Source organism: Dermochelys coriacea, chromosome 11, assembly GCF_009764565.3.
Source record: "Dermochelys coriacea isolate rDerCor1 chromosome 11, rDerCor1.pri.v4, whole genome shotgun sequence".
In the NCBI taxonomy this organism is placed as follows: domain Eukaryota; kingdom Metazoa; phylum Chordata; order Testudines; family Dermochelyidae; genus Dermochelys; species Dermochelys coriacea.
In genome coordinates this window covers 60,825,774-60,849,296 of record NC_050078.2, presented here as the reverse complement: position 1 = coordinate 60,849,296, position 23,523 = coordinate 60,825,774, and the positions used below count along the sequence as shown (strand labels likewise).

At 39.6% G+C, this 23,523-nt stretch overlaps 1 protein-coding gene across 7 annotated transcripts in view; it reads left to right on the top strand.

Annotated features, from left to right (window-relative positions):
• Nucleotides 1-814: 814 nt before the first annotated feature.
• The window catches only part of ALS2 (alsin Rho guanine nucleotide exchange factor ALS2), a 103,583-nt gene continuing 80,874 nt past the window's right edge, over nt 815-23,523 (top strand). For 2 of the 7 annotated variants that reach the window (XM_043505598.1, XM_043505595.1), the window contains exons 1-11: nt 875-1,032; nt 7,326-7,469; nt 9,419-9,573; nt 11,853-12,769; nt 16,094-16,454; nt 17,453-17,621; nt 18,066-18,162; nt 18,640-18,717; nt 20,275-20,454; nt 21,421-21,592; nt 21,836-22,016. In XM_043505598.1, coding sequence (XP_043361533.1) covers nt 7,450-7,469; nt 9,419-9,573; nt 11,853-12,769; nt 16,094-16,454; nt 17,453-17,621; nt 18,066-18,162; nt 18,640-18,717; nt 20,275-20,454; nt 21,421-21,592; nt 21,836-22,016 — 2,330 coding nt within the window. In that variant the 5' untranslated portion in view covers nt 875-1,032; nt 7,326-7,449. Of the gene's footprint in view, nt 1,402-7,325; nt 7,470-9,418; nt 9,574-11,852; nt 12,770-16,093; nt 16,455-17,452; nt 17,622-18,065; nt 18,163-18,639; nt 18,718-20,274; nt 20,455-21,420; nt 21,593-21,835; nt 22,017-23,523 lie in introns of all 7 variants that reach the window. The other 5 variants (XM_043505599.1, XM_043505597.1, XM_038421678.2 and 2 more) reach the window with 4 other exon arrangements.

Below are 23,523 nucleotides of genomic sequence, written 5' to 3'. Positions count from 1 at the left end.
AATTTGCCTGGTATCTCCTGAAGAAATGCATTAGCAATGGTAAGTGGCAGTATCCGTCTTGCTATTGTAACGGGGGCCTTCAAGTTAAAAAAAAAAACGATGCTAAAATTGGGACATGATTCAAAAAAGGTTGAGAACCCCTTTCCTAGCACAACAGGAGTGAGACTGGAGTGGGGTTGGAGGAGATCCTGAGGATGCAGTATTACCAACTCTCACAATTTTATTGCAAGCGTCACTGTATCTGGTAGTTTTCCTGAAGCACCAGTTCCTGGAGTCATGTGAATACGCAAGATTCTCAGTTTAAATTTTTTCTAACATTTCTAACCATTGTGGTGACAGAGAAAAGCTTGAAACGTGACCCACCTCAGAGACTCAAACATCAGAAGGCAAATAAAAAGAACCCTGAGGTTTTGAGGGGCTTGACATGATTTTTGAACACTTGGTTGGTTGTGGCTGGCAATGTGGGGGATGCCACCTATGCAGGCCGAGGGCTGCGAGGCAGGAGGATGAGACGGGGTGCTATGGGGCGATGTGGCTGAGGCCTGCCCTGTGTTGGTGGGTGCTGACCAATGTTTGGGGTGCAGGGAAAGGTGCATTTACCCTGGCTCTGTGGGATCAGTCTAATGTTAGGGTTGTGCCGTTCCCCTCGGGGGGGGGGGGGAATGCCCCTAGCACCACCGCCTCTCCACCCCCTCATTGCACCGTGCGGGCGGGGGAGGCAAACCATCCCCACGCGGACCGCCTTGTGCTAACTCTCCCCCCCCTCCCCGCCCGGCGCTCACATCCCGGACGGTTCTCTAACGCCCCTCACACTAGTTTGTCCCAAACGGACGCCCGTCTGCGCGCTCAGTCCAGCCCCCGCCCCTCAGGTCGACCTCTTTACCAACCCGCCCTGACTCGGAGGGAGCTGGCGTTAGGCTCCGCCCCTTTGCCCCCGCGTGAATCAGCTGATCTCTGAGCCCCAGAAGCCGGCGGCGATCCGGCGGTTAAGGCGAGAGCGGCGCCAGGTGAAATGGTTCCCGGCCGGCTGAGGTAGCGCGAGCGCCGGCTTCAGTCAGGGGGGCGCGAAAGGCTGGAGCCCGGCTGGGAGTGAAACTTGAGTCACGTGACCGGGGGGAAGCCGCTCCAATTGCCCAGCCGCCTCGTCCTTTCCCCAGGGCGCGCAAGGCCCCCACCTTTCGCCGTCCGCCTGCCCGGGCCCCCCAGAGCTCCGCGCGGGGACCGAGAGCGCCGGGGGGCTCTTGCCGTGCCACGTCCCCCGCCTGTGCGCGTCTCCCTCACCGAGCGGGTCCCTGGGCCGTGACTGCCTGGGAGTGCTAGGTGCTGGCTGGGCACTCGGCGCCTCACCGCAGCCCGGGGCGCTTCTGGCGGGCGGGGATGGTCCCCGGCCACCCCGCTGAGGTGAGGCTGCCTCAGGCCCCTGCATCCCCTCCGAGGGGGGCAGCGGGTCGGGGTCTGGGTGCAGGTGACCTGCCAAGGGGGCCGGTGTGGGGGAATAACTAGGGCTGTGAGAGACACGGAAGAAAGGGGCCAGGGGGCCCGCCGGGCAGGGAGAGGGAGCAGCCTCTGAGGCCGGAGTTGTGGCAGCCCCTCACGCAGTTAAAGCTGCAACGGCCAGAGCTTTAGGGCTGCCCAGTGGCTAGCTCATGGGATGGCAATAGGTCCATGGACCAGTCCAGCATCTTTGGGTCGCTGTGTTGAATTCAGCTCCCTCAGGAGTTAAGTGAAATTTGTCTGGCGGCTGTTCAGTCACCTGTGTAAAATAAGTTTGGTAATGTCACTCCAGTTCCCAGAGGGTTAGTGCCCACGTGGGGGGGGGGGAATCCAACTTGACTGGTGCTCATTTGACAAACGTGTTGATAATGTCAGAAGGCAGCCCATGGATTGCTAAGTAGTAGTGTATATCAATCTCCCCTCTGTTTTTTCCACCAAATGTATCCGATGAAGTGAGCTGTAGCTCACGAAGGCTTATGCTCTAATAAATGTGTTAGTCTCTAAGGTGCCACAAGTCCTCCTTTTCTTTTTAAGTAGTAGTATTTATTAAAGGTGGCTCTTCCAGGGCCAGGCTGAAGTGTGCTTATGAAGGAGCATGCCCTTTTGTTAATAGTACTGTGTGGGTGTGCTTTTTTGTGACCAATTATATGGCATAAACGTCAGATGAAATACATGCATGGATCAAATATCTCAATTAAAAAAAAATCAAATAGGTGTGAGGGTGCGCAGATCTAATTTCTTTTTTTGATTGTCAGTGACTCCCACTCACATGCTGTCAGATAGAAGGGACAAGCAATTCTAGCCTGAATATTTTATTGAAGGTTTATGTTTACTCATCCAATAAACTCTTTCCCGTTGTGTTGGAGCTGTACTATTGCTTTTCAGCATTTCAACCCCATTACCAGATTTCTCCTAATATTAAGCTGTTCACATCTTCTCTGTTTTTTCTCTTTTCTCTTCTGTCTAGTGTTCCCCCCCCCCTTTTTTTTTTAAATACATTATTTTAGCTGATCTTTTCTCCTCCCTCCTACCCTGTTTTTGGTTTGCTAACATCCTCTTTTTTTTTTTTTTTTTTCCCCGCTCTGCTTACCTTTCTACACTAGGTCTCCTAGATCACATTTCCAAAGGCCATATGTCAGCGCTGTCTGCAGTTGCTATTACAGATTCACCTGCACTGGTGTTAGCAACATTAGGAGCCCTAACATAAATGGACCACCTGCTGCAGCCCTGCTTCATTTTGAACATTATGTCATTTAACCTGGCTTACGGCAGACCTAATTGGTACGGTGTTAAAAACATTGTTGGCAACTAGTGGCCCATATACATGGGGGCCACCTGCATTGCTAATACCAGTGGACCTGAATCACTGTTGGCAACAACATGACAGTTACAGAAAATTTTCCAAACATCAGCAGGGCCAACTTTTGTCTGACTTTATGCACCTGACTGAGGAGGGCTGGATGTAACTTCCTCCAGAACCCCTGCTGCTGCTTCATTGGTTTGACAGAAATATTGCAAATTTATGTTTTTGTTAATATAAATTTGAAGCATATGCTGCAACACCTTTAGTTAAAACTTTCTTTGTGACTATTTAGTTAATTGTGTTTTGTATAGTCACTGAAATATGTGGTCCAGTTATTAAATAGAAATGGTAAGTAAATCAAAGGGGGATGTACCTACAAAAATGAGGTCCTTTGTTTTGGTTGAGTTTTGAGTGTAATGGGAAATGTACTGTGGCATCGAATATGTATGATTTTATCACTGAACGGTCAATAAGGAACACAGTTCTATAGTAACCAGCATACTATATATTGTATAATATTGTACTTTTTTTTTCCTTGCGTTTGAAATTATTCTTACTAGGTTATAGGATCGTGCACTGATGTTTCACTTCTTGGAGCATTTGGGTTAAAATCCAAGGTTAGGTCACCAATGGAAAGTATGAGTTTCATCTCTTGATAGTCACCATCTGTCCACAAAACAAAACCATCCCATAATTTGGCTCTATTCAGTATTATTTGTAGCTTCTGTTCAAGAGAGGCCTAGGTTTGGAATAGTAGGGATGTTGCATGTCAGGACTGAGATGTGTGGGCAGAGCTATATAAGTACTGGCATACTGTAAGGTTCTCCCGTGATACATGGCTTTAAAAGTCTGTTGCACCTGATGGTTCACTTTCATGAGCATTAAACTCATGGAGAGAAGTAACATTTTTAAAATCTTTGTAATCTAATATAATGTAGAGATGAATTTAAGAACATATGAAGATAAGTAAAGGAAGAAAATTATTTTTTTTTTTTCAAGGTAGCATGTCCAGTGGTCAGAATATAGTTAGAATTTGGGAATTCCCAAGCTCTAATCCGAGCTACTCGCTATGTGGCTTGGGCTGGTTATTTAAATTTTGTCCTTCAATTACCTATCTGTACAATGTAAATAATAACGAACTACCTCACAGGAGTGATACAAGCTTTAATTAATCCTAACAGAATTTAAAGGTTTTAAATTCCTTAGAAATGAGACAGTGTTTGTTCTCAGGAGACTAGGTCAGTGAGGTAATCTGTTATTGGACCAACATCTGCTAGTGAAAGAGACAAGTTTTTTAGCTTACACAGAGCTCTTCTTCAGGAGCTTGGCTCTTTCACCAAAAGAAGTTGGTATGATAAAAAGTTATTGCCTTATCTACCTTGTCTCTCTCTAATAAATGGCAAGGTATTGTATAAAGATAACTTAGGTAAAACGGTTAATGCGTAATTTTAAATAATACTTTCTAATCACTATACCTAGTAACTTTTTTTTTTTTAATTTTAGTATACGGAGTGTGTTTACAAAAATTAAAACACCACTTACCTTTTCTATTTTGCCTAGTCTCAATCCATGTTATAATTTTTTCATACTTAGTAACTATATCAACTGTATTGTGCCATTCTTCAGATGAGTTCTAGAAGAGATCTTGCCAAATATCTAAAACTTAGTCCACTGCTCAGTTGTTTTTAGCACCTTACCAAAAACAAAACTAAAACTTTGTAGCCACTGATGTTACAAAACATGTGTGTGCATGATCTTGAATAAGCTTAGTTTCTGCTCATGACTACAATCTAATCACTGGGTGTTTACCATTATCTGTGTAAATCTTCCTTCACTGGAGTCATATTTCAATCATATCTGTATCTCTGAAGCCTGGGTTGCCCACAGTGGTGGGGCACTGGTGAATTTAAGCGTGTGTGAATCTTTGAGTCTGACGACACTTTCTAACCCTAAGAATTTGTGTTTTCTTAAGTTTCTTCACTGTAATTTTATGTATTTATTTATTTATTATTATGGATAAGAATATTTCACATGGCTAGAGGTTCCAAAAACGTTTTGTGACTCATTTTAAAAAATTTAAGCTATGGTTTGATTTTTTTTTTTTCTCGGGTATTGCATATCATGACTGAGAGATTTTAATCAAACATAATTTTAAAATGACTTTTTGCAACAAGTGTTAACAGTAAATGTAACTGAGGCAGTTAGTAACTGTGTTGTGGGAAATATGGCTTAAGTGTCCTATTTCTTAGAGAGTGGGTCACAATATTTAATGAAGGGTATCTAATTAATTTATTTTATCATTGTTTTCAGATTGTACCATATTAAAATAAGTTGAGCATTTTTATTTGATGGCTCTTCTTTATTTATCTCTGAAAAATATCACTTGGACTTAGTTTTTATTAGAATGACTGAATGTGACAAACAATATGCGTCAGTGTAACATCTTTGAGAGAGACAAGGTAGGTAAGGTAATATCTTTTATTGGACCAACTTCTGTTGGTGGAAGGGACAAGCATTTGAGCTTCACCGAGCTCTTCAGTTTGACACTTTGGTTATCTTCAACAGCCCTGAAGAAGAGCTCGGAGAAGCTCAAATGCTTGTCCCTTTCACCAACAGAAGTTGGTCCAATAAAAGATATTACCTCACCTGCTTTTTGTCTCTCTCTCTCTTATTCTTTCACTAATGTGGCTACAACAACAGTGCAGTGTACTGTATTTGAACAACTGAAAATTTTTATGCCACAGCCATTATTACCTCTCAACTTTATGTACCTGAAATTTCATCCTCTCTGCCCCCCTTCTCCCAAATATGTAACTATTTAGGGTAATTGGATTTTGTGTCTGGTGCCCCAAAACTCTGTTTTTTCCCAACTCAGTATACGATATTTCACATTTATCTAATATTTTGTTAAATTGTAGAATGCTAGATGCATCTGTTCTAGTACAAGAGGTTATCTACACATTACTAAACTTCATGAATGTGACTGAGTTTTAGTTCTAATCTTTCTAAAGTAAAAGACTTACAACTTCTCCAGGTTCTGAATCTTTTTCTCTGTTTCCTTTGGTGCATAAAAGATCCATTCAATCAAATTGAATGCTTTTTCAGCACGCCTCCCTGTCCATAATAAACACTGTTATCTTGTCATAATATTGCAGAACTTTCCGAAGATCTCTGTACATAAAACCAAATTGATTTGAATGGATAAGATATCACCAGCATGCACTGCTGTCATTTTTATCAAGGATTATTTTTAGTTCAGTGTTTAGCAAGGCATTTGGCCAATAAGAATCAAAGTTTTTTGAATTTCTGGATGTTGATAACTGAGTGAAAAGTCATTGGTAACTTTGTTTCTTATAAACAAAATTAAAATTATTTGAAAGACTTACTGTGGTTTCTTTGCATTCATTAGACTGTATATAAGAATCTTTACGGGACCTGGTGTCTTCAATAAATACAATATGTAATTGCATCTTTGACTTAGCCTCTGCTTTAAAAAGATTTTACAGTAGAGTAAATGATGGTCTAGGTATTCTGTCTTTGACAAATGCTATAAAATTTAATGCAGAACAGAACGGTATACAATTCTTTAAATCTGTTTTTCATTTCCAGTGGATTTGAAGTTAAATTGTTTAGCCTCCTTCTACCTGAATTGCAACCTGCTGCATTGGAAGCATGTTTAAGGGCTCCCATCTAAGATTTTTAAAGTAGAAATGGGAAATTGTTGTCCTGGGGTGGGAGGGCTGGGAGGAGAGGTGGTAAGATGGTGGATGTGAGGGAAGAAAGACCAGGGTTTGAAAGCTGAAAGGACAAAAAGGTTGGAAACAACTGACAGTGTCAGTTTTAAACTCTCCCGTTTCTCTGTGAATTTGGCTATGCTGTATGCACACTCCTTTATAAGCTTGCACAGTAAAGAGTCTTGAATCTATAATTTAATTCTTGCATTATTAAATTCCTACTATAGAACAAGGCCTAATAAGTGTGCATTTTAGTGGTAGTATGTATTTTACGATTCGGAAATAAGTTTATGGATTCAACACTCCTTATTGTATGAGCTGATTGCAGTAATGCTTTATTGCTGTATTATTAAGTTTGAGTATAGAAGTATGTAGTTAAACTACCAGATATCGGTGAAAAAGTTGCTGTCTTGCTGTTAAATTTTTGAATGACATCTTTTGCATATTATAAAGATGTTGGTATAAACTACCTTTTTGTCCAGGAAAGAGAAGTGTCATTGCAAAAGCAACACAACACTTTCCAGAGATTTCTGAATTCTAAATACTACTTTTTAGCAGTTTGTAATAAGAATGTTGCTGGTTGGGAAAGCTCAAACAGCCTGCATATAGGCTGATTCTATTCTGTCTTAGAAATAGCTTTGTTCAATCTGTTTATGATGCCATTGTAGGATGAGTGGGCAGAATATGTCTGACTTTTGTTTGCCACTCAGTATGAAATAGTCTAAATACTTTTAAGCATTCTTATAGTGAGTAGATAGTGTGTATTCAAGGCTTTATCTCCTGTCTTTTTACAGTGCTTACGGGTGATGTGCAGGTGTATGGCCTATTCATTTTACAGTTTCACGGAACAGTTGACAGAGGTGTCCCATACATTCTGCAAAGAGGAATGATTTGGTGATGGAGTGCTTCCGCTGACTGATGGACCAACAAGAGAGAAGGTAAAAACGTGCTGAGACAATGTAGAACCCATAAACCCATTTCAGCTAATAACTGCCTTTAAAATTAATTTCTAAGGTCTAAATTAAAGTTGGGCAAAAATGTTTGGACAGTTCTTTTGGGACAAAAAATGCATGTGAGTCAACTAAAACATTTTAAGAATTTGTATTTATTCAGCAGATTATTTTGGTTTTAAAAAAAAAAAATCTGGAAATTTTTTTTTCACTTTTTAAAAAAAATTTAGATTTGAAATGACTTTTTCTTTTGATTTTTAGTTTTATTAAAAAATTTTATTTTGCGTTAAATGAAATGTTTCATTCGACCTGAAACAAAAGTATTTTTTTGTTTGCTGAAAAATGTTAATTTTGTGCTGTCTTGAAACAATTTTTTCTGTTTATTTTCCACTTTGGCCAATGAATCAAGGAATCAGTTTGCACAGCTCTAGTTCAAATGTTCTTTGTCAATATAATTTTTTAGAATACTGTACAGTATTTTAGGACAAAGGAAAAAAAAATGTAGTAGCTTAATCATACTTCAGGATTTTCAGATGATTGGTACTCTCCATGACTTCTTGCAACTGTGATTATATTTTTTTTATTTTTTTTTTAAGTTAGCTGCTGAAACTTCAGAATGTCTGAAGGGTTGAAAATATGAATTCACCAGAAATCATTAACACTTCTTGTGTACAGTAGAATTTATTAATTTAAAAAAATTGTGTGCGTGATTTTCAGTTCTTATGAACAGCACTGGATTGACAGGTCTGGAGACTGAAATCCTCTGATTATTCAGAGAAACACGTGCAGCAGTGGCTGTATAAACTTTCACTGCACTGTCCTCCTAATGTGCTTTAGCCTGCCCTAGAGGGGTGAAATCTTAAGTGAAAGAGAGAGTTCAGTCTTCATATCCTTTCACTCTTTAGCCTCTTCACTGTGACTACCAACAAAGGGGTTGGTTAGTGTCAGCTGTAGTGATAGTTTGTTTTTTTTTTTAATGTGGGCATTTACACACGGGGCAATAAACCCACCACATTAATTTCAGAGGGCTATTAGATGGTCAGTATCCATTCGTTAGCACTTTTGGCTGATTATAACTTGGTATGGTGATGAAAGGCTCTGTATTCCATTATTCTTCCCCCTAGCAAAATGTATGTTATAATTTAAGTAAAATACCCAAAATATGTCACATTAATTACTATTTTTCTTAATTGGATAAAAATCCAATTAGTTAGTTAATTTTCAGCAAATTCTATTTTAAATAAAATTTATCTAAAGTAAAAACTGTCTTTAAATTTAAATATTGGTTCTACTCGTTGGACCAAATACCATATTTATAACTTTACCAGAGCTCTTGTTCGTCGTCGTCCTCCTTCTCCTCAGCTTTCTGACATGGAAACCCAGCGAAAAGAAAAAGAACTGAAATAAGGCAATATTCCATCTGAACAACTTAGTCTCACCTAATCTTGGATGTTCCAGAGTTTCTCAAAAATAGACTTCCTTCATAGCTAGAGATGGTTTGATGAGACTATAAAATGTATGAATATTTCCTGCAGCCACTTCCAACAGTAATGGATGTACCATGCTCAAATGGGTGCACATCACCCCTTAGCAGTAGGTTAATTGTTTTTAGGTTGGAGATGAGATGTCACTTCATACTCTACTGTAGGCCCCCATTAGCATAGTAACTGAGCATCTCACAATCTTTAATGCATTTAACTTCACAACATCTAGGTGAGGTAGGTAAGTACTATTTTACATCCAGGAAACAAAGTAAGTGATTTGCTCAAGGTCACGCAGGAAGTCTGTTGCAGAGTAGGGAATTGAATCTTGGTTCCAAGTCCAAACCTAGTACCTTAGTCACTGAACCATCCTTCCTTTCTTTCCTATATGTAAATGAAAAGTAAACTGGCTTGCAGAAAACAAGCTGATTCTTTGATTCTTCCTTTTCATTATAGCTCAGCAGAGGCAGAAGGAGCCAAAGAGAGAGGTCTGGTCCATATCTGGCAGGCTGGTTCCTGCTCCTTAACACCTGAGAGACTTCCAGGCTGGACTGGAAAGACAGTACTGCAGGCAGCTCTCGGAATAAACCATGGGTTGCTTCTAACAGAAGGTATTAGACAGTATTGTTTTAGGTCTCAGACCATGAACAACTTAAAATTCTGGTTAACACTAGATTGAAATTAGTGTAAAATTCTAAAACAAACTTTAAAGAAATATTTAAGATTTGCATTACTACCAAAATGTCTTCATTGTAAAGGTTGAGTAAGAGTCAGCTTTTCTACTTTATTTTCATCAGTCATTTTAAATTGCACTAGGCTAACTTTTCTCTTTAATAAAAAGTGGCTCAAAGTTTCAGAAGCCTTACTTATAAAATGGCAAGATAATTTGGAGCTACTTAACCCTCTGTGTTACCTCTAAATGCGTGTTACAACAATGTATTGGATTTAAAAAATGCAGCATTACAAAAAGTCATCTTGATATGGGATAACTTTTTGGGTTTTTTTTCTGTTCTGAAAAATTGCAAGCAAGTAGATGCAGCAGTGAAATTTGGTTTGATCAGTTGTCTCTTTGAATCAAAAAATACTTTCCAAAAGACCATTCCTTTGGTTGTGATATATTTTGCCACTTGGTTGTACTGATCAATGGGTATATCATTGTAAAGATTAGACTGGAAGTAATGTCTTTGATATTTCTCTGATGTTTTCAAAGGAAGAAAAGAATTTCACACCTTTGTATATCACTGAGCTACAGGTAAAGAATGTTATAGTTTAGGGGAGTGCCAATTGGAGCCAGTTTGTAATCTGTCTGACCTGATAACTTGTCTAATAGAACATTTCTGAACTAGAAAAACTTTGCTTCTGTGCACATATGACTTGAAGTGCACTGTTTTATGGATATGACTAGTGATCACTGGTATATAACTATCAAAAAAACTGTTAACCAAATCAATCCTTCTTATAGGAATTTTTTTTTTTGCCTTTTTTGTTGCTTGCTGATTCATTTCAAATGAGTTGGCACTGTTACCACAATCTTGGACAATGTTGATGAAATTCCAGAGAGACTATGTTTAAAAGGTCAAACCAACAACAATAAGTATATTTTTCCATAATTGAGAAATAAATAGTAGGACAAATATTTACTGTTTTATGCACTCTTGCTACATATCACGGTCCAGCACTTTGGCATGCTTCAGGGACACTGAATATTTGTACAGCTAGAAGGGAACCATGCTTTAACCGGCTCCTCCAACATTGTTGTATTTGTAGAGTACGTGGTAGGCCCACAGTCTCTGTGGAAGCCTCAGTTTAGAGTTTCCTTTGTTATATTTCAAGTCTGATACTACAATATTAATAAAAAGAAAAGGAGTACTTGTGGCACCTTAGAGACTAACAAATTTATTAGAGCATAAGCTTTCGTGAGCTACAGCTCACTTCATCGGATGCATTTGGTGGAAAAAACAGAGGAGAGATTTATATACACACACACAGAGAACATGAAACAATGGGTTTATCATACACACTGTAAGGAGAGTGATCACTTAAGATAAGCCATCACCAACAGCAGGGGGGGAAGGAGGAAAACCTTTCATGGTGACAAGCAGGTAGGCTAATTCCAGCAGTTAACAAGAATATCAGAGGAACAGTGGGGGGTGGGGTGGGAGGGAGAAATACCATGGGGAAATAGTTTTACTTTGTGTAATGACTCATCCATTCCCAGTCTCTATTCAAGCCTAAGTTAATTGTATCCAGTTTGCAAATTAATTCCAATTCAGCAGTCTCTCGTTGCCACAAGTACTCCTTTTCTTTTTGCGAATACAGACTAACACGGCTGCTACTCTGAAACCTACAATATTAATGATGGTACAAAATTAACTTTTACTGAAGATGAACTGTAAATATTAAGAAATGGAATATGTTTTATGTATTTTAAGAATTTTTTGCAAATTCTCTTGACATTAGTATATCAGAATGATTAGCCTTGGCAGGGTGAATTGGACTCATTCATGAAGGTATTGACTGAAAAGCTCTTTTTTTGAACCCATAATAGATTAGAAGTTTGCTCAGAATAGATAAAAATTTAAATTGGATGTACTAGAATTCATTTTAAAGGCAGCATGCAATACTAGGTCAAATCCCCACTATATAATGCATCCATGCTAGTGATTTACTAGAATGGACCACCAGATAAATCAGTATCAAGTGTAGGACCTCTTGCCAGCAGTAGCACAGAGTCCCTAATAGTTATTGAAACCAGATCTCTCAGATAATTTCAGTAAATCAACAACTGCAGTTAAGACTGAGCCCAGAACAAATTAAAATGAAAATCTGATTAAATGAGTTCCTCAGTTGTTTATATGGTTAACTTCATTAGAATGATGCTGTCTTTCAGGTGGTGAGGTCTACAGCTTTGGAAAACTTCCCTGGAGGGTTGGGCTAGAGGAAACTTGCACTAAGAGCCCCATCTTAGAAAATGCTTTGGTTGGACAGCATGTTACTACTGTGGCAGCTGGAAGCTACCATAATGGAGCAGTGACCGAGAGTGGTGTGGTATACATGTGGGGAAACAATTCTGCTGGACAGTGTGCAGTGGCTAATCAGCCCTATCTGCGAGAACCAAATCCTATTAGTATTTCTGACTCTGAAACCAGTCCTCTGCTGTCGGTTAGGATTTTGCAATTGGCATGTGGAGAGGAGCACACCCTGGCACTTTCACTAAGCCGAGAAATATGGGCATGGGGAAGTGGCTGTCAGCTAGGTCTCATAACAACTACTTTCCCAGTGACCAAGCCTCAAAAGGTAGAACACCTGGCAGGACGCGTTGTGCTCCAAGTTGCCTGTGGAGCCTACCACAGCCTGGCTCTTGTACAATGTCTCCCTGCACAGGACATGAAACCTATCCCAGAGAGATGCAATCATTGCAGCCAACTCCTGATTACAATGACGGATAAAGAAGACCATGTAATCATATCGGATAGTCACTGCTGCCCATTAGGTGTGGCACTGGCTGACTCCCAATCAGCAAACCATGTCTCCTGCTCCTCATTGGAGACTCTTGAGGGGAAAAGTGCTACAGGTAGCCAAAGTGAGGATTGTCAGAAAACCTTTGTAGAAGATGAGCCAGCTGCTTCAGAACCAGAGGTGACAAGTGTGCTTTCTAACAATGATGGACAGGAAGATAGTGGTATTTCCAGTCCTGGAAATGCTTTGTTTCCTGACAAAAAAGCAGTAAAAGAGTACTTGGAGAATCTGTCAGATCACCCATTAAATGACAGCCAGGAGAAAAGCATCAGTACAGAACTTGAACAGGTACCAGCCATCATTGGTCTATACTTTTTCTCTTAATATTTGTACTGTATGCATGACATCCTGTAATGTGTTCATGAAAACTAAAGGATTCTCAATATTAACATAATTTTGAAGCTATAGCTACAATTCTGGAGTTATCACAGTGTTTCTTTCACACTTTTAGCAATCAAACCCAAATACAGAAGTGATTTTGGACTGAAAGTAGAATTGTCATCATGCTTGTTCAGTCCTGGGCCTTTATATGCGCAGCCTTGCCAGATAGTTCTCTAGTCGTGTGCTGTGGACTATGCAGTGGTGAGAACCCAGTAAAACCCATCTCCCATTCCCTTCTCTAGTTCCTTAGGATATATTGGTATCATGTTCAGCTAGATCAATATTCTGGGATTTGGCCAGCTGGTGTAATACTTCTGTTCCTATGAAGAGAGACTTCCCCCGCCCCCCATAACCCTCACAATTCTGTCTGATTCTTCTTGAGTCAATATAAGGATTTTAGCTGGATAGTTAACTTTTATTGAAGGATCCACATTTTTTTTCCTATTTGCCCCACTTTGGGAGACCGTGGCAAGTGTAATGAGTGGCGAATTAATCTTCCACATGTCAAACTTACGACGGTCGGAAGATGGCAGTAATCAGCAGACCTTTTAATAGCCATCGGAAGGGAAACTCTTGATTTTGAATTATTGAATCTGCTGTAAAATATGTTGCTATTTTGGAGGGTTGGGGAAGAGGAGAGGTGGTATGACATGTAAAGAAACAACCAATTTCAAACTTTTTGCCTATATGTCATCTTTCAAACTGAAATAATCACTTGGTTGACTTAAATATTCTTAAGTGATGTAATATGTAGATTATTCTGTAGAAGACCACACCAGATTTATCTGTCCAGCAGTGGTGTCTCCCCATCCCTACCCAAGTTCTATCCTACTAGATAACTTTATGCTATGGAAGTTTTTCTGCTTGGAAAATCCTTTGTACTGCTAGTGGCATCTTATTGTACAAGTAGTGTGGTGGCTTCACAGATGAACTTGGAAAATTACAGCAGTACCTGCAGATGCTATGTATGAGTCGCTTTCTTGAGCTTATATTTTGTAAGTATGTGGGATTTTTTTCTAGAGAGGCCACCCTCCCACACTGTTGGATTTTGGGAGTTAAGGATGAGGAGGTGGGAAAGGTAAAACTAACTTTTTATTTTCAACAATTGTGGACTCCTCTGAGGAGTAGAAAACAAGTAGTCTCCTGCTCATTTTCTTCTCTTCCTTTCTTTCCCCCTCACTCTCCCATGTTTCTGAAAATACTTTCTCATGCACAGTTCCCAGAAATACAGTATAGTATTACCTCAAAGCCTTGACGACTCATTGAATCTTAACACCATGCAATATATGGATGCTGTTTGAAGGGGAAAGATGAGGAGAGAAGGTGATGTTTCACTTCCAGTGGCAGTTCAAGGTTTTTCCTCTTGATGTAGCTTCCGTTCACAAATGGATTGTGTCTTTCTGGGTTGCTTGGCAGTGTTTGAAGCATGTTAGTATATCTTTACTGTCACAGTTCAGGGCAACTGCACCTGTATTCCCCCTCTATGGTCCACCATGGTCATTCACTCTAGGCTTCCAGCTCCTTAGTTTTCTCCTCTCTTGGGCACAGGTTTGCATCTCTCTGTCCCTGCTTACTGAGGTTTTTGCAGACTGCACCATTCCCTGCCTATACTGTGAGTTCTCTAGCAACTCAGATTGCCTAAGCAGGCCTGCTTTGCTTTCTCTTCAGAAGCTATCAACAGCATAATTGCCCACTGTTAGAAGTTGCCACAGAGCCCTTTCACCTTCAGGAGAAACATGCTTGCTTAGAAAGTATTACAGAGAGAACATATTAAAAGAAATAAAAGAACTTACCTGCAAGCTAGTAAGCTTACCAGTGATCACTCCACTGCAACCAGGGCTCTAGTAGATGGTCAGTCCCTCAAACCCCACCAAAAAGTTTCTCTGTGGTTACACATTCGTAACATCTTTTGCTCAGAACAAGAACCCCCATGAATTTGAGAGTCACTCCTTTAGACAGGTTGGGCCTTTGATCTTGGAACAGGTAATCAACAGACAGTGGGGTTCTCCTCAAGGTGTATCTTTAAAAGGTTGGGTCTGGAGGTTAGAATTTGCATTCCCTTCCTCCGGGTATTTTGTAGGAAACCCATTCAACTAAAAGTTCATTCTTCTCTGGTATGTTCTTTAAAAGAGTCCTTTGAAGCTCATAATACTTCTCAGGGTTTACATTAGTCATATCTATCTTTTCCCCCTCTGGACTTTATATACAATCCTACAAGAATATATAAACATTTGCATTTTTAGTATGGTACACTTCTAAAATACTTGGACTTAATTCACTAAGGTTTATCCACAATATTGCAGTAAATTGTCGTATCTGTCATATTTATATTTCATAAATAAGAATGATTCCAGTATCTCTTAGTCTTCTTTATTCACAAGGAAGATGTCAAAAGGATCCCTTTTTACAGGGAGGCTATAGGAAGATGTGTATTAAGAGACCTATATGAAGAAGAAAAATGGGGTTTACTGCCTTTTGTATTTGATATCTGTCAATAGCTTGAAAGCTGTTTTTGGTAGGGCTTTAGTATACTGCTTTTTATATAATGACTGGTTCTAATTGGCTGACTATAACAATAAACTTTAGAGGACTGTCTTCTGATCTACACCAGAGCCATAATTTTTGAGATCTGCTTGAAGAAGCCCCTCTGGTACATTCCTGCTTATGATAGTGCTGTCTGTATAAAGCTTTATTAACAATGTAATTAGATGTCTGTTTGTCAGTATGAGCAAAGCTTATCAAAGGAAAACAAATGATTAACTTTCCCAACTGTCTTCTCGTAAAGGTAGCATGTTTGCTGATATACTGTAATCAACAGGAGAGACTTGAACTTAAAGGCACATAGTCAAGGTTATAAGCCCCAAATGTAACCCCTCTTTTTATATTTGTTTGCAAGTTATTTTATTTTTTTCAAAACATGCATTCTTTTTAAAAACAACAAAAAAAAAAAAAAAAAAAAAACCCCCACTGTCCCAGCACTAATTAACAACCCTTCACTACCAAACCAATATGCAACAGAGAACCTGTTTTATTACAGAAACAGGTATTGATTTCCAGCTTCCAAATATAAAGGATTATTATGAAGTGTAGACTTAAATTACTAAAAAGTGTCTTAACAGTGTCTGATAAATGCAAGAGAGGGTGTAAGAGTACTAGATTTATTTAAGATCACACTATTGCCCTGGGTTGGGAATTATGATAGGTTTCATTGATTTCTCTTTCTGTTTTTAGCCTTTTCAAGAAGAAGAACTCACTGCTTGTCTCCCTGGCCCTCCAGGTGTAAGTACATCTGCCTTGAACAGCTTGGTGGTCTCTTGCGCATCAGCAGTTGGTGTGAGAGTTGCAGCTACGTATGAAGCTGGGGCGTTGTCTCTGAAGAAAGTAATGAACTTCTATGGCACAACTCCTGGTGAACTAGGATCTCAGTCTGGTAGTCCTTCCCCAGGTCCTGAGGGGCTGAAGGACACTCGGGAAGAGCAAGTCAAACTGGAATCAATGCAAGGAAAGAAGAGTTCTAGCCTAGTGGATATTCGAGAAGAGGAATCTGAAGGAGTCAGTCGAAGACTTTCCCTGCCTGGCTTGTTGTCCCAAGGTAAGATAGTGACTAGGAGGAACCAAGAGGCCAGGGAGAGTTAATGTAGTGTGGTAATTACTAGATGTGTGCCTCATTTGACAATATTACCTACAGTATGAACACAGATTCAGCCCCCTGCTGAGATGTGTGTAAGGAAGAGTCCTTCAGACCTTACTGAATGTGGGGAGAGAGGGGAGAAGACTAGTGGGAAATGCATGCTATTTGAGCAAGACAAAGGACTTAAAATAAGGATTATCCCAAACCCATTGTGGTGCTGCTTTTGGTGATATGGATGTTTGTCCATTACAAAAGGGACTGGTAACCACCAACTCACTTCATGTAGTCTGCATAACAGATGTCAGTTGGTCTGACCCTCTGTCACTACTGCTCTTGATTGGTTTGGAGCCAATGGTTTAGAAAAAAATCCCTGTCCCATTTCCAGACTTCTTAGCCAGGTGGTCTCCTCCTTTCTTGTTTTTCATGTTAACTGTTCTGAATATGCAGTACTTTGTGTAACACACAGTAGTAAGGTTGAGTTCAATGACACACTTTCCAAGCTGAGAGAAATTATCGGAAGGTATATGATCTCTACAGGGTAGTTTTTCTTTCAGAAAAAAAAAATCTTATTGGCAGTGAATGTCACAGGTCATATTCACTTGAGTGTAATTACATTGCGTTTACAGCTATTGAAAGGAAAGAATGGGTGAACTCTGTTTAAGACCTAGATCTGTATCAGCATATGTGCTGTTACAGCTGCCTTCAGCTATGTATCCTTTTTCTCTCCAGCATTACTAATTCTTAAGTAAAATACCGAAGAGGACACTTTTTTTTTTTAATCAGTGAAGTCAAGTGACTTAGTATATGGTACCCATATCATATAAACATTAGCTCTGAATAAATGCCGTGTTTAATTTAAAATAGGGATAAACTAACGTTGTCTATCTCAGTTTCTGTGTGGAGCTTTTTTAAAAAAAATAAAATAAAATTGATTCTAGTTTCTCCTGATCTGCTTCTAGTTTCTCCAAGGCTCCTAAGAAAAGTAGGACGGGCAAAAATGAGGACCGTGGCTCTGACCCCAACCTATAGTGGAGAGGCTGATGCACTTCTCCCATCTTTAAGAACTGAGGTGTGGAGCTGGGGCAAAGGGAAGGAAGGACAGTTAGGACATGGTGATGTCCTGCCAAGGTAAGATTTCAGTGGCAGAAAGCTAATCTTACCTCATGGGATGATAGTTTTTGGGTGCTCAGAACTCTTGAAAGTCTGTCAACTGCCTGAATATAGTCTTGGGACCCAAAGGTAGGCTCCTGTTTTTGAAAATCTTGGTTTTAACTATAACTATCACTATTGTGATTTATGCAGGCTAATTAGTGGACTTGAAGGGCAAAATCCTGGTTCAAGGGGCAAAGTCAATTGTAAAATTATACCTAGAGTGTCAGTGGAGTGGCTCAGTACCCTTCTCCTGATGACTAAGCTGGTTTATCACCCAAGAGCTTTGTGATTTCTGGTGCTATGGTGCCCGTTTGCTCTGTTTCAAAAATATACCAGATGTTTTATATTGAGTGTTCCCTTCCTCTTGTGTTTCATGCTGAGTACCCCTGATTCTGGGGTTTTTTTGTGGGGTTGTTACAGGCTTCAACCATTATGTGTAAAAAGTCTGGACAGTAAAGAAGTGATACAGCTTTCGGCTGGTGGCCACCATTCCTTGGCCCTCACTGCCAAATCACAGGTATGAGGATAATGGTCACTTTTATCATGCATCCATAGCATAGTTGACTTGTTCGCTGTTTTCTGGATTGCTCTTTATTTTATGTGCTTCCAGACTCTGTATTCTTATGTGGAATGAGAGTCTTGAGTGGTGTGTGTGAGGAATTTTTGATTGTTTGTTTGGTTTTTTTGCATTAACTTTGTGCATTTTGTATGAGCATGTGTCCTTGCTGCTGTGATTACAAGAATGTGATAGTTTGAGTGTGGTTACCACACACACACACACACGTAAGAAGGAAGAGAGTGGAGATAAGGAAGCACTTCCCAAATTTCTCTTCAGCTGCCCCTTCAAATATAGATTTTTATTTAAAATTTTTATCCATAGGGATTTTATAGATATGTGCGTAAGTGTCGTGTTTATATATGCTGTCTTTCGCTGTGGTTTTATTACTGTGTACTCTGTGCATGCAAACTATTTTTTCCCCATGTTTTTACACAGGTATATTCGTGGGGTAGTAATACCTTTGGCCAGCTTGGTCACTTAAATTCTCCAACTACTGTCCCTCGTCTTGCAAAGGTACTATCTTCATATTTATGGATTCCATATCTGTTTTAAAATACAGACTCCTTCCAGAGCAGAGAGTCTTAAGGAATTTTTAAAAACTGTCTGACCTTCTCTTTTTTGTTAAAATACCCACAAAAAGCTTTTGACAGTGCTCTAAAGTTGCAAAACCTTTTGGTTTCCATTGTTACCCTGATCCTCCAATGATCCCATGGTAACTGGTAGCAGCGTTATTTAAAGAGGCAGTGTTAATATAAAAAAAACATCACTTTTACACAAAGTTAAAGTCAATACTGAACTATTTAAAAGAATTGTAACATGGGAGTTACAAACAGGGAAAGTTATCTTACATTTCTTTCAAATAAGTTTTCTTTTTCACATTCTTAATGCTCCAGTATTCTGACTTTAAACTCTAATTTGTTTAGAAACACAAATTTCCAGCATATTTAGTCTTAAATTTTAAGTTTCTTTTTAAAAATATATCTACCTCTTTGTCCAAATCGAAGAAACTATTCCTTGAAAGATAATTTTCAGATTTGATGTTGATAGCATAACTTGTCTCTCCCCAGTTATTCATCTTTTCTCCTTCAAAGTTCCGTAATCTTAGTTAAAGCTGTTCATTCATGTTATCCTAATCACTAATTACCATTTTTTGTCATTTGTCTATATATTTCTGGACATGTTAGTTATGCCTTACAAAAGAATCAGTTTGTCGTCTTTAGAAGCAAATTCTTTGATCAGATATGTGTATCCAAATGATGAGTTTAGGTTCAACTAAACCAGTGGTTCTCAACCAGAGGCCTGGGGCCCCCTGGGGGGCCATAAGAAGTTTCAGTGGGGCTGCCAAACAAGGCCAGCATTAGACTCGCTGGGGCCCAGGGTAGAAAGCTGAAGCCCCACTGCATACAGCGAAAGCGCGGAGCCCTGCCACCTGGGGCTCAAGCCAAAGCCTGATCAATGTAGCTTCGTGGGGGGGCCCTGTGACGTGGCCCCAGGCAGTTGCCCGGCTTGCTATCCCCTAACACCTGTGCTGACTTTTATATTCAGAAAATCGGTTATTGTGGCACAGGTGGCCTGTGGAGTTTTTATAGCATGTTGTCGAGGCCTCAAAGAAAAAGGTTGAGAACCCCTGAACTAAACCACTTGTCTGTGCCTTTTGATGTTTGCCTGGCTGAATGAAACACTACCACAAAGCTAGGAAAGTTCTGCAGCTCGCCTACAAACTAGTCGATAGGAACTTAAATGGCTGTCTCTCTTATGCTGTTGGAATGTATATAGACAGCAGCATCTAAACCATCTCCATATTTGTCCGTTTGATTTTTACATTACAAAGCATCAGCCGTGGGGTACAAGGATTGAGACGTGTCAGATTTTTTCGACAAGACACAGGAATTTTGCTTGTTACGGAGACTGTCTGTCTAAAGAATGTCAGTTCTTGTAGGAGTCTTATTGGTACTCAGACTTCTTTCTTTTGTGCAGAAACATCATGTGTGAGATTAAGGCTCCCTTCTCTGATAGGTGGTGGATACTTTTTTTTTTTTTTTTTTTTTTTTCTTCTCTCCTAAACTACAGGTGTGTGATGATAGTGGAGTCTGGAGCACAGCAGCAGGACCAGATTATTCCCTCTTCTTAGTGGATGGAGAAGACTTCCAGCCTGGATTATATTACAGTGGTCGAGAGGAGACTAGGGAAAATAATTCACCTGGAAACAACTGCACTAAGAGTCCAACTCTGTTGCTAGCCTGTAGTAAGGTGAGTACTACTTGTTCCTTCTGTTTGGTTTAGATAGTTCTGGTGCTTTCTTGAGATGGCTCAGTGTTTCTTCTAAGCAGCTCTTCGAGATTTAACTAAATGGGAATTAAAAGTAGAGATCTGAAACGTCACTGTATGTAGCTGAAACTGAGTTAGTATTGGTGGAGCTCCACCGTGAGCTCTTATGAATTACTGTGACCTTGTAGTAAGGCATCCTGCAATCATTAGTTAACCGATAGAATAGGAGTAGTATTGCAGCCTTGATGATACAATTTAGCCTAGACACCATAATCAGAACTGTAATACTACTCCTACTCAATCAGTTAACTCATGTTTTCTACATCAGAAAGGGAGCTGATTGATATAGCTCTGAAAAAAGGAGCAGCATGCCTCCCAAACATTGAAAAAGAGAAAAAAATCATCTTTCCTCCACCAATAAGGAGAAATAGCCTAATTAGTTGAGAGATTGTTTGGGGATGGAATGTGGTATGAATGCATGAAGAAACTGAGGGAAAGCTAAATCAAAGAAATATTTTGCTGTTTTGAAAGTAGCTGAATTCATGGTCAGTATCTCTTGCATGAGTGACAGCTGCATGAGTTAAGGGTCATCTCTTGTCTCCTAGGCCCTGTTGATACTTGCAAAATTACCAGTGGTTGACAGTGGATGTTAAATATGGGTTCCTGACTTCCTCCTTTCCATCATGCTCCAATCAGACAGTTTTGAAAATGGGTGGGTTGCTAGCATAGATGGATGGTGAAGAAGGGGAACAGATAGCTGACACCCAACTAATGAGTAACTTTCCTAGTATTAGATATGCTCTTGGACATAAAATTATTTAGTACCAGCAAAGATCCTAATCTGCCAGTCTAGGTTTTTATACTGTGCTCATCACCTTGGGTTACTTTTCATTTTGTATTAGGATACTATGTTAAAGCAGTTTCTATTTTTTTTTTTTTTTCTTTCAGTTAGGGTACATAAGCAGCGTGACAGCAGGTGGGGATGACTGTTTGGCCTTGGTGGACAGAAACATTATGGGATATATTGCAAGCTTGCACGAGTTGGCTACTACAGAGAGAAGGTTCTATTGCAAACTGAGTGAGATCAAATCTCAGGTCCTCAGACCCCTTCTAGGTTTAGGTAAGAGACAATCAATCATTGATTCAAGGAATTATCTTCACTTCCCATGATGAAACTGTGTGTATGAAGGAATTGCATGGATTGTGGACCCCAATTGGTCTGAAGACATTCACTAGGTGATAGCATTCTTTGAAATCAAAAACTGTAATAGCAGATTAAGTGCCTGGATTAATTCCCATTATTAATATAACTGTTACTGTTCTTTTGAAATGTACGTTTATATTGCTTTCTTGTTTTTTACAGATAACTTGGGCACTGCTACTACAGTCCAGCAGTTGCAGGATATGGCAAGCAGGTTCAGCAAGCTGTGTTATCTGATTGGTCAACATGGAGCCTCTCTGAATAGTTTTCTTCATGGGATAAAGGAGGCAAAGAGCTTGGCCATCCTGAAGCATTCTAGTCTCTTCTTGGACAGTTATACAGAGCAAGTATTAACATCTGTCTCATACTGAGTGTCTGCAGGTTTATTCTGTAGGGCAGAATATCTCTGTAACAGAGAAGAATAGATCATAAGGAGACTGGCATAAGGAAACCTCAGTTGCCAAGCAGAATCCTAATGTTCTGCAAATTAATGTCTTGCAATATAAGGGCGGGTCTACAGTGAAAACTTACATTGGCATAGCTACGTGTCTAAAGAATGTGAAAAATCCACGCCCTTCAGACATGTAGCTATGCCAACCTAAACCCTCATGTATTCTGTGCTAGGTCCAATGGAAGAATTCTGTTGACCTAGCTACCACTTCTTGGGGAGATAGATTAGCTACAGCAATGGGAGAACAGCTGTAGCGCTGCAGTTGTGCCACTGTAGCATTTTAAGTATAGATAAACCCTAACTCAAACAATTTTCAATAAGATTATTAAAAAAAAAAAAAGCCCTCTGTGTTAAACTACAGATTTCAAGTCCTTTGTCTATACAGTGGCCTAGACCTTTTTGATAATTAAAAAGAAAAATGTAGTGGTTCACTTATTCACATTTGATTGGTTGCTGCACATACATGTGTAGGAAGTAATATTGCAAAAAAGTTTATTACAGAACAATTTATCTCCACAATCAATATAATACATATACTTGTACTATAAAGGGTCTTACCAGATTAATCTGGATGATCTTTCTTTGGAGATAATTCAGTCTCAAACAGGCTATTACACAAATATTTTTTTTTAAGTTGCCCAGCACAGGAGCAATACTTAACTAGGTACACACATTTAATAATTTCCTACAAACTTGTAACCAAAAGCTGGAGCCATTCTAGTTTCTAGAATAATTATTTTTAAATATCCTAGCCCTTTTTTTTCCAAAGTACTAGTCACCGTGATGTCCACAATATAACAATTTAAAGATAGCACTAAGTATGCAATCTTCTGTATTTTTATTGAATGTTCCATTAGTTGACCTCTTTAAATCAAGAAGTGTGAAATAAGAACTATATTTAATTATTAAAGGTCCACATCTGGTAAGTGACTGACTGACTGTACAGGGGTCTATCCTCAGAACCCCATTTGAAGTCCATCAGTCTTTGCACTCGTGCAGCTGGCTGCCCATGTAGAGTTTCTGTGATTTTGTGGCACTGCATTCTGCTATTGCACCTAACTTGTGCATTTTAAAAGTGATGAAAAGTGAGGACAGCTTCAGCCTGAAGTTTTAACTGCTCCGTGATTGTAATATTTTATATAGGGGAATGTGAATCCAGATCAGAAATAGAAGATCATAGACTTGCAACACCACATACAAGTTTAAAGCGAATGGTTCAATTGAATGTAGTATTGAGTTCATTTCCAAGGGGATAGGTATTACAACCCACCACAGATGACATCCTTTTTGGCCTCTCTGCTAAGATTACCAAAAATCTTTGGGCCCAAAATGTGCCCTGTTTTCAACCAGAGAGATTGCCCTATTACAGGTGAGTATTGGAGCACACTGGAGAGACTCT